This window comes from Vipera berus (genome assembly GCF_964194415.1).
Source record: "Vipera berus genome assembly, chromosome: 6".
NCBI classification, from domain to species: Eukaryota; Metazoa; Chordata; class Lepidosauria; order Squamata; family Viperidae; genus Vipera; species Vipera berus.
Genome location: NC_138208.1, coordinates 4,206,614 through 4,221,904, shown reverse-complemented (window position 1 = coordinate 4,221,904; position 15,291 = coordinate 4,206,614). Strand labels below are relative to the sequence as shown.

The 15,291-nt window shown below is 42.4% G+C and overlaps 1 protein-coding gene and 1 long non-coding RNA gene across 11 annotated transcripts in view; both read left to right on the top strand.

Moving 5' to 3' along the window:
* SRPK2 (SRSF protein kinase 2) overlaps positions 1-15,291 on the top strand; it is a 136,427-nt gene that overhangs the window by 98,625 nt on the left and 22,511 nt on the right. For all 10 annotated transcript variants that reach the window (XR_014026942.1, XR_014026943.1, XM_081331312.1 and 7 more), the window contains 4 exons: positions 854-1,019; positions 3,200-3,225; positions 7,209-7,458; positions 8,834-9,328. Coding sequence is in view for 8 of the 10 variants with exons in the window: in XM_081331312.1 (XP_081187438.1) it covers positions 854-1,019; positions 3,200-3,225; positions 7,209-7,458; positions 8,834-9,328 (937 nt within the window). In the remaining 2 variants the exon portion in view is untranslated. The remainder of the gene's footprint in view (positions 1-853; positions 1,020-3,199; positions 3,226-7,208; positions 7,459-8,833; positions 9,329-15,291) is intronic.
* Positions 11,887-14,082, top strand: LOC308670123. Its single transcript, XR_014026952.1, has 2 exons — positions 11,887-12,413; positions 13,385-14,082. It is a non-coding gene; the product is annotated as an uncharacterized lncRNA (long non-coding RNA).

Sequence of the window (15,291 nt, the reverse complement as noted above, 5' to 3'; positions counted from 1 at the left end):
GCCGGTCAGGATCGAACTCCTGGCAGTTGGCAGAATTAGCCTGTAATACTTCCTTCTAATCACTGTGCCACCAGGAAGGAGAATGAGAAAGGGAATAAGAGAGGAATAGGAAGGGAGGGAGGGAAAGAAGGAAGGAAGGAATAGCAATAGTACTTAGACTTATATACTGCTTCACAGTGCTTTTACAGCCCTCTCTAAGTGGTGTAGAGATCTGCCAATTGCCCTCAACAATCTGGGTCCTCATTTTACGGACCTCAGAGGGATGGAAAGCTGAGTCAACCTTGAGCCGGTCAGGATTGAACTCCTGGCAGTGGGCAGAATTAGCCTGCAGTACTTCCTTCTAACCACTGTGCCACCAGGAAGGACAATGAGAAAAGGGAATAAGAGAGGAATAATAAGGGAGGGAGGAAGGGAAGGAAGGAAGGAAGGAAGGAAGGAAGGAAGGAAGGAAGCGATAGCACTTAGACTTATATACCCCTTTGTAGTGCTCTTACAGCCTTCTCTGAGCAGTTTACAGAGTCAGCATATTGCCCCCAACAATCTGGGTCCTCATTTTACCGACCTCGGAAGGATGGAAGGCCGAGTCAACCTTGAGCTGGTCAGGATCGAACTGCAGAAGTAGCCTGCAGTACCGCATTCTAACCACCGCGCCACCAGGGCTCACGACTTTCAGAATATTACTTTGGGAAAAAAATTTTTTTTAATGTCGCCCCATTTGTAATGCTGAAGTTAAGCAACACCTGGAAGGCTATGAATAAACTCCTCTTGGGGCTAAAACTGTTGAATCCTGACCCAGGTCACTGTTTTTTTTATGGTAACGCCCTTATTCTCTGTCTGAATATTTTGTAATCAGGTGTTGCAGGGTTTAGATTACCTTCACAGCAAATGTAAGATCATTCACACGGATATCAAGCCAGAAAACATCCTGATGTGTGTAGATGACACCTACGTGCGGAGAATGGCCGCGGAAGCTACCGAGTGGCAGAAAGCAGGTGCTCCTCCTCCTTCGGGCTCTGCAGGTGGAGTTTGAGATTTCTTATTATTTTCAGCAAAGAAGGCAATGGGTCAATGTTACTTAATGGGAATAATAATAATAATAATAATAATAATAATAATAATAATAATAATAATAATAATAATAATAATAATAATAATAATAATAATAATAATAATGTGTTTTAAAGGCGCTTAATTGGAATGTGTACATTTTCAGCCACTTTGCAATATGAAAGGAAGAAAAGTGTATTTCTTTTAACACACACACACACACACACACACACACACACACACACACACACACATACGATTAATGTTTATATGTTATTAGCACATAAGGGTGTAGGTTTACACGTATGTTGTAGATAGCATGCTTAAATGTGTGTTATGTATGTGCACACTTTTGAGAGCAAGCAACAAAATTTCATTTCTAACGTGTGCCAATGTGCCCACGGTAAAAAAAACCCGACAATAAAGCTTATCTGTTCTGATCTGTTCCGGAATATAGAGAATAGGAATATAGAATGTAGAATAGAATAAATAAAGTAGATCACAACCTACTACTTGATAAGATAGAAAAATGGGGGTTAGAGAGCATTACCACCAGATGGATTCGTAGCTGGCTGACAGGCCGTACTCAGCGTGTGGTCCTCAATGGAACCGCATCTACATGGAAGGAAGTGTGTAGTGGGGTGCCCCAGGGCTCTGTTCTGGGCCCAGTGCTCTTCAACATCTTCATCAACGATTTGGATGAGGGGATACATGGGGAACTCATCAAATTTGCAGACGACACCAAGCCGGCAGGAATAGCCAATACTCCAGAAGATAGGCTTAAGATACAGGAGGATCTGGACAGACTCGAACACTGGGCACTATCTAACAAAATGAAATTCAATGGTGAAAAAAGTAAGGTTCTACATTTAGGCAGGAAAAATCAAATGCACAGGTATAGTATAGGTGGTACCTTGCTCAATAGTAGTAACTGTGAGAGAGATCTCGGAGTCCTAGTGGACAATCACTTAAATATGAGCCAGCAGTGTGCTGCAGCTGCCAAAAAAGCCAACACAGTGCTAGGCTGCATTAACAGAGGGATAGAATCAAGATCACGTGAAGTACTAATAGCACTTTACAATGCCTTGGTAAGGCCGCACCTGGAATACAGCATCCAGTTTTGGTCACCACGATGTAAAAAAGATGTCGAGACTCTAGAAAGAGTACAGAGAAGAGCAACAAAGATGATCAGGGGACTGGAGGCTAAAACATGTAAGGAACGGTTGCTGGAATTGGGTATGTGTAGTTTAACGAAGAGAAGAGTGAGGGGTGACATGATAGCAGTGTTCCAATATCTCAGGGGCTACCACAAAGAAGAGGGAGTCAAGCTATTCTCCAAAGCACCTGAAAGTAGGACAAGAAGCAACGGATGGAAACTAGTCAAGGAGAGAAGCAACCTAGAACTAAGGAGAAACTTCCTGACAGTTTGAAAAATTAACCAGAAGAACTACCTGCCTCCAGAAGTGGTGAATGCTCCAACACTGGAAGTTTTTAAGAAGAGACTGGACAGCCATTTGTCTGAAATGATATAGGGTTTCTTGCCTGAGCAAGGGGTGGACTAGATGACCTCCAAGGTCCCTTCCAACTTCTTCTTCTTCTTCTTCTTCTTCTTCTTCTTCTTCTTCTTCTTCTTCTTCTTCTTCTTCTTCTTCTTCTTCTTCTTCTTCTTCTTCTTCTTCTTCTTCTTATTATTATTATTATTATTATTATTATTATTATTATTATTATTACTATTATTATTACTATTATTATTATTATTATTATTATTATTATTATATGATGACACTGAATAGAATAGGATAGAATAAAACAGAATAGAGAATAGAAAATAGAATAGAACAGAAGAATAAATAGAATAAAACAGGATAGAGAATAGAAAATAGAATAGAACAGAAGAATGGAGAATAGAATAGAATAATGAGGAATGGAATAGAATAGAATATATAATAGAACAGAAAATAGAATATGGAGTATAGAATGGAATAGAACAGAATATAGACTAGAATAGAATAGAACAGAATAGAATAGAACAGAATAAAAGAATGAAGAATAGAATTTGACTCTGGCGGAGTCAAATAGTTTGCTATTTTTTTAAATATACACTTGAATATTCCTAAATGTGACTCTGGCTGTCTCTTATTTTATTTTTTAGTGAGTACTGCCCCACAACAAAAGCCTGTAAGTACCGTTGCATTATTGTTATTAGGCATCTGATTCTTTTGTTTGGATGGTTGAAAGATCAAACATTTTAAACTTCATTGATAAATCTTATCTGATGTCAAGTCTTTTGCCTAACATTTGCCATGCGTTATTATATTTGCCATTGGATTTTAAAACAGGTTATGCCCCTTAGGTTAAATAAAACTACTAAGTACAGGTAATTCTCAACTTACGACCTCAATGGAGCCCAAAATGTCTGTTGTTAAGCGAGACATTTGCTAAGTGAGTTTTTGCCCCATTTTATGACCTTCCTGGCCACATTTGTTAAGTGAATCACTGCGGTTGTTAAATTAGTAACACGGTTGTTAAGTGAATCCGGCTTCCTCCATTGACTTTGCTTGTCATAAGGTCCCAAAAGGGGACCCCGGGTCACTGCAACCGTCATAAGTACGAGTCAGTTGCCAAGCATCTGAATTTTGACCACGTGACCATGGGGGGATGCTGCAGTGATTGTAAGTGTGGAAAATGGTCATAGGTCACTTTTTCCAGTCACTAAGTGAAATGTTGTAAGTTGAGGATGACCTGTATATGTTTCCTACGCACAAATAGGTGGGGAAAATTGACAGGACCCAGAGGATTTATTTTGGAGATTTATCCCATCCCTCATAGAAGACAAACCTTGAATTTTTATTGCGTGTGCGGTGTGTATAATAACTTACTTCTTCTGGTATTGCTGTGCATTCTTGTCTCCCGTTAAGCATTAAAATGCCACTCACCCAAAATAGCTACGCAACATATTTTTCTTCGAAGATGAAATTTCCATAATTCATGACAAAAGTGCTTTTGTGAAGCAGGGGAAAACTTCAACAACTGTTGGTGGGAAAAAAAAAGAGAAGGGATCTCACTAAGTTAGCACATTTTTTAATAAGACCGTGTAGGGATTTTTTTTTTTGTAGCGGTTGCCTTTATTGGATTTATTTCTGTAAAGGAATATACACACATCGCTCTGTGTCGTTTCCCCCTTTTCATCCTCAACGTTGACTTGGGTGAGATTTTTTTTTTAGCAGCTTTCCTTCAGCTTTGTAGCTTTGCTCATTTACCGTATTTATCGGCGTATAACACGCACTTTTTCTTCCTGAAAATAGGGGGCAAATGATGTGTGCGTGTTATACGCCGAGATAATGTTAATGACCCATAGTTAATGACCCATTATCCGAAGCTGCAGCTGAAATTTCCTTTTTAAAATGAGGTGCATGTTATACGCCGGTGCGTGTTATACGCCGATAAATACGGTATATTGATGGTCACAAAAGAGCGAAAGCCGGCGGCATTGTTAGGCAGGATCAGTTCAATGCTGGAATAAATTTAGTAGCTGCATTTAGAGTGGGAAATTTAAGATGAGACCGTCCATTCTGATAGCTACCGAGCTCTCCACCATGCATTTCTTAAACAACGCATTCTTAAGATGGAAAAAGAAAAAAAGCAGATTGAAACGCCATCCTACGTCCCGGTTTTGACGGCTGGAAAAATGTACGTGCCAGCTGGCCCATTCCAAGAAACTAACCTTTTGAGCGGGACATGGTTATATTTTGTAGGAAAGATTCCATATTAAGTCTTAATGGACAGCAGCTCCCCAAAAGCTTCAAAACACGACATTCTACGATGGAGGGTTATAAATAACTCCTGTACCACCATGCTGCACCTTTATTTTATTTTTATTTAGTTTTTAGTTTAGGATAGTTTAGATTTTATTTTATTTTGTTTCGTTTTGTTTTGTTTTATTATTTTAGTTCAGATTAGTTTAGTTTAGATTTTATTTTGTTTTTTATTTTATTTTATTATTTGATTTTATTTTAGATTTTATTTGTATTTTTTATTTTATTTTATTATTTTAGTTCAGTTTAGTTTAGATTTTATTTTATTTTGTTTATTTTATTATTTTATTGTCGGGCTCGACACGCCCGACACCCGGTGAGGTCGCGGAGGGACTCACCGGGCCCCGTGACCAGCTGCTGGCGTCTGCGGCCTTCCAGCGAGCCGGGGAAGAGCGCGGCCGCCGGGACGACCCAGCAGCCACCGGCGCCTCCCTCGATGCCCCAGCAGCCACTGGGGCCTTCCGGCAGGCCGGGGAGCAGCCGTGGAAACGCGCAGCTGGCCGGCATGACCCAGCGCCGGCGCGGTGGGCCGGGGAAGAGCGCCAGGACGTCCCAGCAGGCAGCAGGGCCTTCCGGCAGGACAGGGAGGGGCCGGGGACGCGCACCAGAGCAGCGTTCCCCTGGAAACCCTTCCCCGCAGACAGCTCGCTCCGAAGCCCTGCCGGTCTCTTTGCCTGCCGAGGAACTGCATGGCAGGCAACGACAGCGAATGGCCCAAGCAGCGCAGTTCGCGGCGGTCTGGGGACCTGTGGGGGGTGGCGAGGGTGTGCGGGTCCGAGGGGAACGGGGGTAGTCTGGGCTGGGTGGTGGCTTACCGGCTGCAATGGTGGTGGGACGGGGACGGGGAGGATACGTACCTGGGGGGCGGGTGCCAAAAGGCAGGGGCCAAGGGGGGTGGTGGTTAAGTAGGGTGAGGGGTGATTAGGCAATTAAGGGCGTGATGGTGGGTGTCGGCCGTGCCGGCTATTTAGCAGCGTTGATTGTGCTGTAAAATCAACGCTGACTTCATCCGTCTTCGAGTGACTGTTTATGACGCAAATAAACGTGGCTCAGGAGAACCAGCTCTCGTTCCGGACTCATTCTTTCTTGTGATTCGACGGACGGGGGCTGAGATTTATTTTATTTTAGATTTTATTTTATTTGTATTTTTTATTTTGTTTTGTTTTGTTTATTTGATTTTATTAATTTTGTTTTATTTTTGAGGCCACAGATAAATCTTTATTAATTTTGTTTGTATCCTGCCTTTATTAGCTTTACAAATAACTCAAGGGTGGCAAACACACACAATACTCTTTCCTCCTGTTTTCCCCACACACAAACACCAAAGTCACCCAAGCTGGCTTTCATGGCTAAGGGACTAGAACAGAGTGTCTTCAAACCTGGCCCTTTGATGACTTGTGGACTTCAACTCCCAGAATTCCTCAGCCAGTGTGCCTGGCTGAGGAATTCTGGGAGTTTATTTATTTATTTATTATTATTTATTTATTTATTTATTCATTTATTTATTTATTATTATTATTTATTTATTCATTCATTCATTCATTCATTTATTCATTTATTTATTTATTGGGACTTATATGCCGCCCTATCTCCCGAAGGACTCAGGGCGGCTAACAACCATAAAAACAACAATACAAAAGTTAAGAGAAATTAAATAAACAGCCCCAAAATAAATTAACTAAACAATTAAAAATTAAAACATTTTAAAAAACCCTGTCGTCAGTCCAGGTCAGCCTGATGAAAAAGGAAAGTTTTGAGGTCGCGGCGAAAGGACCGGAGATCCGGGGCCATCCGGAGCTCAAGGGGGAGCTGGTTCCACAGGGCTGGCGCTTCCACAGAGAAGGCCCTCCCCCTGGGGGGTCGCCAGCCGACATTGTCTAGCCGACGGCACCCTGAGGAGGCCTTCTCTGTGTGAGCGCACCGGGCGATGCGTCCACAAGTCATAAAAGGGCCAAGTTTGAAGACCCTTGGACTAGATCTGCACTAAACTGGTATTCCCATTGAGAGGTTACTTTTACTATTGAGCTGTATTTTTATCAGACAGATTTTTGCAGATGGTTTGGAAACCCCCCCTCCCCACCCCACCCCAAAAAAAGTGGATTTAAGCTGGTTGATAGCAGGTAGACGGCCGTGTCACATATTAAGCTTGTTGTGTTTTTTTTATTCCACAAAAAATAAAAATTAGATCTCTAGGATTCCGGCGTTTTCGTACAGTAAGGGGTAATAGGCTCTCCAATCACTAATGTATGTAGCATCAGCAGATTGGCGACACCTAACAAACTAATCGCGTTGTGTGATTCCAAACTGATTTGTGCTTTTCTTTTTTTTTCTGTTTTCCCCTTCCAGATTGGAAAGATATCTAAAAATAAAAAGAAGAAACTAAAAAAAAAGCAAAAGAGGCAGGCTGAGCTGCTAGAAAAGCGTTTGCAGGAAATAGAAGAACTGGAACGGGAAGCGGAGAGGAAAAAAACAGAAGAAAATGTAACATCTACTATCCCATCCAACGAGCAAGAGGACAATGAGTACCATCCTGAAGTCAAACTAAAAACTGTAGAATTAGAGGAAGTAGCAGACGAAGAAGCTGGGAATGAAGATGGTAAGTTAGTTTGTTCATCCCATCTGTTTATGATGCATTAAATGCATATTTATATACACAGGAAAGAGGGAGGCGGTGGCTCAGTGGGTTTGGACGCTGAGCTTGTCGATCAGACGGTCGGCAGTTTGGCGGGTCGAATCCCGAGTGCCGCGTAACAGAGTGAGCGCCTGTTACGCATCCCAGCTCCTGCCAACCTAGCAGTTCGAAAGCACGTAAAAAATGCAAGTAGAAAAATAGGGACCACTCCGGTGGGAAGGTAACAGCGTTCCGTGCGCCTTTGGCGTCTAGTCATGCCGGCCACATGACCACGGAGACGTCCTCGGACAAGCGCTGGCTCTTCGGCTTTGAAACGGAGATGAGCACCGGCCCCTAGAGTCGGAAACGACTAGCACACATGTGCGGGGGAACCTTTACCTTTTTATACACAGGAAAGATTTCTCTTTGTTAACTGAGCAGCGCAGGTAATCCTTGACTACGGTCCTCATCATGTGATCCAAATGATTCAAATGCTTGTCAACTGGCTCCTATTTAAGACGGTCGCAGTGTCCTTGGGTCTTGGGAAAGCCAGTCAATGGGGAAGCCAGATTTCACTTTAACAACCATGTTACTTAACAACTGCCGTGATTCGCTTTACAGCTGTGGCAAGAAAGGTCGTAAAACGGGGCAAAACTCACTTAACAAAAGGTTCTTGCTTTTAGTAACAGAAATTTGGGGCTGGTGATCGTAAGTCGAGGACTGCCTGTGTTCTTGATCCCGTCTTGAAAATTAGCATTTTAAAAGATGCTTTTAACCACGTAGTATCATTTTTCCCCCCATGCCGTCACTCTGTTCAACAACTACTGTCAAACTACTTAGTAAAGCTGTATTACTATGATACTCCTCATCTTTCCTACCTATCATCTTCTTATGACTATAACTTTGCTGCTTGTATCTAACAATTTATACTGTGTTTTTACTATCCTAGTACAGAGGTCCCCAACCTTTGGGGCACCAGGGACCGGTTCCGTGGAGAAAGGTTTTTCCACGGACCGGAGGGGGTGTGATTTTGTGTGCTGCCTGCATCCCGTGGATGGGCCTTTGCTGGTTTGTGCAGACCGGTTCCTGGCATGCCGCGGCCCGGTACCGGTCCAGAGACCGGGGGTTGGGGACCCCTGTCCTGGTACAGTTGTTTGCTTAGCCAGTGCTCTATGACTATCACTAAGTGTTGCATCTTATGATTTATGATGAATGTGTTGTATTTTACGATTCATGATGAATCCTGTTTGTGATCATGATTCTATGCACACTGAGAGCTTACGAACGGGAGACAGTTTCCTTGTGTGCCCCACCAGACTCGGCCAATAAAGAATTCTATTCTGTCCTTTGTATCCCTCAGGAGACACGGAAGACCAAGATGAGAAAGAAGACACAGAAAAAGAAAAAGACAAGAAGGAGAAGGATGATGACCTGGAGGAAGAACTGGCCAACTCGGAGTCCACGGATCCCGCTTGGATAGAGTCTCCCAAAACCAACGGCCACATTATAGATGGCCCTTTCTCCCTGGAAGAGCAGATTGAGGAGGAAGAGGAAGAAGAGGAGGAAGGCCCAAACGCCGAGCAATATAACCTCGACGAGCCCAACGCCAAAAGCGAGTACAGCTACAGCAGCTCTTACGAACAATTTAACGGCGAATTGCCAAACGGACGTCATAACATTCCAGACTCACAATATTCTGAATTTTCAGCTTCGGTGTTCCCCGGAGCTTTAGATTCCGTCGCTTGTGGTTTGGCGGTTTCGGAAGAATCAACCGTAACCGAAAGAGAAGAAAGCACTCCATCCCACGATAGGAGCAGGACGGTTTCAGCATCCAGCACCGGAGACTTGCCAAAAAGTAAGCATTTTCGTTGCTACAACGTTACGCAATCGAGTTCTGTTTTGGAAACTCTTCGGTGAAGATGCTTCTTCTTACCCTGAATGGTCCTTGCTGCTCTGAGCTTGGTGGTTTCCTTGCAGATGTTTCATTACCCAAAGTAGGTAACATCATCCGTGCTAGTCAGGCCTAGAAGACCTCCAGGGTCTCTTCCAGATCTGTTACTCTTGTTATTCTGTTAGTCCTCTAGACCAGTGCTAAACAGGTAGCACTGTTGATGTTATCTAGTTGGGTAATGAAACGTCTGCAAGGAAACCACCAAGCTCAGAGAGCACCAAGGACCCCATGGTCGTTGTTGTTGTTGTTGTCGTCGTCCTCCTCCTCCTCTTCTCCCTTCTAGCACTGATGATGTTCCCTAGTTGGGTAATGAAATGTCTGCAAGGAAACCACCCAGCTCAGAGAGCACCAAGGACCCCACAGTCCTCCTCCTCCTCTTCTCCTTCCCCTCCATTCCACAAACCCCACTCCCTTCTAGCACTGATGATCTTGGGTAGTTGGGTAATGAAACGTCTGCCAAACACCAGCCAAACCCCGAGGGCTCCAGGGGCCATATTTTCAGCCCTGAGCTACCAATATTCTCCTTTTCCTACACTTTCTGTTTGGCATTTTGAAACATCCCAGTGCTGAGATGGTAGCCATCTTTTCAGAGTAAAGCTCGAGTTGGACTCCTCTGCAACTGTGCACAGGTGACGACACGTACCTTACGCTGCCAAGGGGGCGGATGGGTAAGTATGGGTTGCGGATGGTTGCAGACGGGCTCCCCTCCCAAATCTTAACTATGCGTCCTATAGAAGGGGATTCTGACATGCTGCCTCCCTTAAAAGGAGGAGAAGTCCTGGAGAGACAAAAAATGATAAAATAGGGAGGAAAAAAGAGAATAATAGGTTAATCAGGTTTGTCTGGGTAATGAGCATGAAAGTGTTTGAGCAGTTTAGGGGCTGTAACGTGTTTTTTTATGAGCCCATTCATTTTTGAATGATTCATCCGGCTTCCTTCTAGTTTGTGCGCCCCCCTCCCCCTCCCCCCAGCCAGAAAGTTAACATGCGCGGGAGAATAAATGCAATGGCTACACCAACATCTCTGAGTGAGAGACACACACATTCCCTGATGCAGAAGGGCTAGCCCAGGCTTAATGCGAAAAGAAAGAATAGGAATCTGGCCATATTCAGCAAATTTGTGCGTTGTTAAAGCTCACACTGCAGAATGCTTCCTTTGCTGCTATAATAATAATAATAACAACAACAACAACAACAACAACAACAACAACAACAACAACAACAACAATAATAATAATAATAATAATAATAATAATAATAATAATAATAATAATAAAGTTGGAAGGGACCTTGGAGGTCATCTAGTCCAACCCCCTGCTCAGGCAGGAAACCCTGTATCATTTCAGACAAATGGCTGTCCAGTCTCTTCGTAAAAACTTCCAGTGTGGGAGCATTCACTGCTTCTGGTGGCAGGTTGTTCCACTGGTTAATTGTTCTATTTATTTATTTATTTATTTATTTTATTTAGATTTATATACCGCCCTTTCCCGAAGGACTCTAACTATCTAAGGTTCTAACTATCAGGAAGTTTCTCCTTAGTTCTAGGTTGCTTCTGTCCTTGGTTAGTTTCCATCCGTTGCTTCTTGTCCTGCCTTCAGGTGCTTTGGAGCATAGATTGACTCCCTCTTCTTTGGGGAAGCCCCTGAGATACTGAAACGCTACTATCATGCCACCTCTAGTCCTTCTCATTAAAACTAGACATACCCAATTCCAGCAACCGTTCTTTATATGTTTTAGCCTCCAGTCCCCTCAAATGCCTTTCTGTCTATATCACGGTGCGAATAGTCCTCAACGTAACGACGGTTTGTCTAGTGAAATTATAACGGCACAGAAAAAAATGACTTACGACTGTTTTCACAGTTACGACCGTTGCAGCCCCTCGCTGGTCACATGATCCCCCCAAAATCAGATCCTTGACCACTGACTCATATTTATGAGTCATGTGATCCCCTTTGGTGACGGTCTCAACAAGCAGAGTCAATGGGGAAGCCAGATTCGCTTAACCACCTGCTTACTAAGTGAACAACTGCACCGATTCACTTAACAACTTTGGCAAGAAAGGTCGTAAAAAGGAGCAAAATTCCCTTAACAACCGTCTCCCTCAGCAATGGAAACTTGGGGCTTAATTGTGGTCGTACACCAAGGATACTACAGTGTACAGTGAGGGTTCCTGAATACAATAATAGACGTGGTCAAGTACTGACGCTGGATACACACAGACCCCAAATTATACGGATTACATGTTTATCACAACAGAAGTTCTAAAACGAGGTACATTTAAAAAAAAAAGGTACATTGCAAAATGGGATATTTGCAATAATACCAGACAGGCCGGTGTTCCCTTAAAGGCTATAAATCTTGTCTTTAATGTCAATCAGCGTAACAATGACACAAGTCATTCCAAAAGGCTGCTCTCCTTTATACACTTCTCTGATGGTTTAATTATAATTTTGGAGGCAAGAAGTACAGATTTGTGTTCCTCCATTCCAACAAACAAAACAACGAGGACGACGAAGCGGTGCCTTCCATTTTAAAGTAAAAAAAAAAAGGAAAAAGAAGAGACAGCTGGACCGGAAGGATTATCCTGTAATTAATTTGTTAATTGTGGAATTTGAGTTGTACTCTTTCTCATGTTCGTTGGTGGGAAAATCCTCTTAGCTGCTACCGCTCCCCGATATCGAATTGTGATATTTGTAACAATCGATTCCACACCAGGATCAAGAGTGAAAATATCTTTCAGATTTATGCAGCTTTGTGGTTGTTAACAGTAATTCAAACAACAACAACACACCAAACAACTGAAATTCTTTTGATGAGTCTCTCCATTTCATGACCTTGCAAAGACAAAGCATTTATCCACTCAAGTTCCTGTAATGAATTGAGCCGGCGACACACAAATGAGCAACTGGGAGAGACTTAAATAAGCCACATTGTCTACTCAAAGTAATCTCAGCTTCGCTCTCAAATCGACGTTCCACCATGAAACATAGGTAAGTTGTTGCTTTTCAACACTGTTCAGTTGCTTTGTTAGCCTTAAACTTTGAAATAGGTATTTTAATAGGAAGGGAATTTGGGGTCAGTTAAGAATGTTACAATAGGTGATAGATAGATAGATAGATAGATAGATAGATAGATAGATAGATAGATAGATAGATAGATAGATAGATAGATAGATATAGATATAAAATTCTGGATAGATACATATAGATACATTTAAAATTCTAGATAGATAGATAGATAGATAGATAGATAGATAGATAGATAGATAGATAGATAGATAGATAGATAGATAGATAGATAGATAGATAGATAGATAGATAATCTTTATTGTCATTTTTTTTACTGTGGGCACAATGGCACCCATTAAAAATGAAATTTAGTTGCTTGCTCTCAAATTGTACACATAAATAACACACATTTAAACATACAACATAGGTGTAGATATGTTTTGGCTTGGAAGGCCATAATACATTTTCCTCACATATTTTGGGCTAAGCATAATGTTGCTCTGAAGAATACAGAATAGAAACACGTAGCAGGCTGAAAACCTATGAAAACATATATAACCTTTGAATAGTTATTTATTTATTTAGTTATATATGAGTAATGAATGTGAACGATAACTTTATTATCACTCTGAATGTACACTAATCGCCGTATGTTAAAATGAAATTTTTGTTGTGCACAGCTCTCAAAGAAAGGGTCACCGCCTCCGATGTGCCCCACATAAATACGACAAAAATAAATAACTAAATACGGAACTACGCATATACCCACGTACATTATACGCCACAGAGTCTAGATCTGCAGAAGCATCAGTTGATCTCTGTGGCACGATTTGGGCCCTGATGGTCAGCCAAGTGGGAGAAATGCCTCTTTATAGATTTCTGTCTGTTTTTCATTACCTCTGATGCATAAGATGATATTTTGGTGGGGTTTTTTTCTTCTTTTTCTTTTGCAGAATAAATCGTTGAAGGATATTTGACTTCTTGTCTAGCCCACTGCGGCGCGAGATCTCCAGTGAGATAACAAGAAAGTAGCTGAATTCTTGGAAAACCGAAGAGACGAAATTAACTTAGGAAGCAATCTGTTGATAATAACGAGAGAAGAAAATGAGAAGCTACAGGAGTCCTAGAACATTAGCAGCCAAAGTGGGGGGGTGTGTGGAGAGCAGCAAATATGGTTTATCACAGCGTTGCATGCTTTTGGCCTCGCTTCGCAACCCTCTGTTGGATCAGATGAGTGGGATCGATGACAGCTTGGCTTCCAAAACATTTTATTTCTGTAGCGAGAACAGGAAAGCGAGCTTTGGATAAAGTTAATGGGATTTGATTTATTTATTTATTTATTTATTTATTTATTTATTTATTTATTTATTTATTTATTTATTTTGGGTCATTTTTTTTTTCTTCCTGGAGCATCTGACCTTTGCGAACATGCAACTCCTCTAGGAGCAGACAACTCAACTGTTCTTGAACCACGGCAACCTTAGCCCACACCTTTTTTTTTTAATCCAAAAATGAATAAAAGGAGAAGTGGGGAAATGAGAAGGAAGACAAGAGAGAAGAGCGAACTAATTTTCAGCCGCTGAGCAGTACGCTTAAAGATTCAGATTACGTTAAATATATAATAATATAATTTATAAATCTTGGAAATCATTGTTTCCTCAAAATTGTAAATGGAGCAATACAGAGAGAGAGAGAGAGAGAGAGAGAGAGAGAGAGAGAGAGAGAGAGAGAGAGAGAGAGAGAGAGAGAGAGAGATACACAGACAGATAGATACACAGATAGATAGATACAGAGAGAGAGAGAGAGACAGAGATATAGATAGATAATAGATACACGGATGGATGGATGGATGGATGGATGGATGGATGGATGGATGGATGGCTAGAGAGACAGATGGCTGGCTGGCTGGCTAGACAGATAGATAGATAGACAGACAGAGAGTAAGGGAGATAAAGACTTGTGGAATATTTTTCCACAGATTACTCCTTCATCTACACTTCCTTCTCTAAATGTTCAGTGTTGAGATAATTGGTTGTCTTGCATTTGCAGGGCAGTTTTACAAATCCATTTGTTTAGTGACTGTTAGTCACAACGGCACTGGGGAAAAAAGTGACTTACGACCGTTTTTCACACTTAACAACCGTCGCAACCTTCCCCATGGTCACATGATCAAAATTCAACCGCTTGGCAACTGACTCCTGACTCTTGCAGTGTCCCGTGTGTGTGTGTGTGAGTGATGTAATCCCCTTTTGCAACCTTCTGGCAAGCAAGCCCCAGGAGACAGCCACGGTCATAAGTATGAACCAATTGCCAAGCATCCGGATTTTGATCACAGGATGCTGCAAAGGTCTTAACTGTGTAAAACGGTCAGAAGTCACCTTTTTTTTTCAGCGCCGTCGTCATTTTGAACGGTCACTAAAGGAGCCGTTGTAAATCGAGGACTACCTGTAATTTCTGAAGACATTTCAAATATCTTGGAAAACCCTAAGTGGTGCTTGATTTAGAGGGAAACGAAAAATAGGCTGGTGGATATCATTCTTCATTGAGAGATGTCTGATCCGGGGGTCCCCAACCCCCGGTCCGTGGACCGGTCCTGGTCCGCAACACGCCAGCAACCGGTCCGCACAAACAAGCAAAGCCCCATCCGCGGGATGCAGGCAGCACACAAAACCACGCCCCCCTCCGGTCCACGGAAAACCCTCTCTCCACGGAACCGGTCCTCGGTGCCCAAAAGGTTGGAGACCTCTGGTCTGGTCAAGTTGTCTGCTAAGTATGAAGCTGTGTTGTGAGGTGCTGCCCCAATTTGGCATAGTAAGGACCACCAATGGCCCCAGGTGGCTTCTGCAGAAGTAGATGGTGG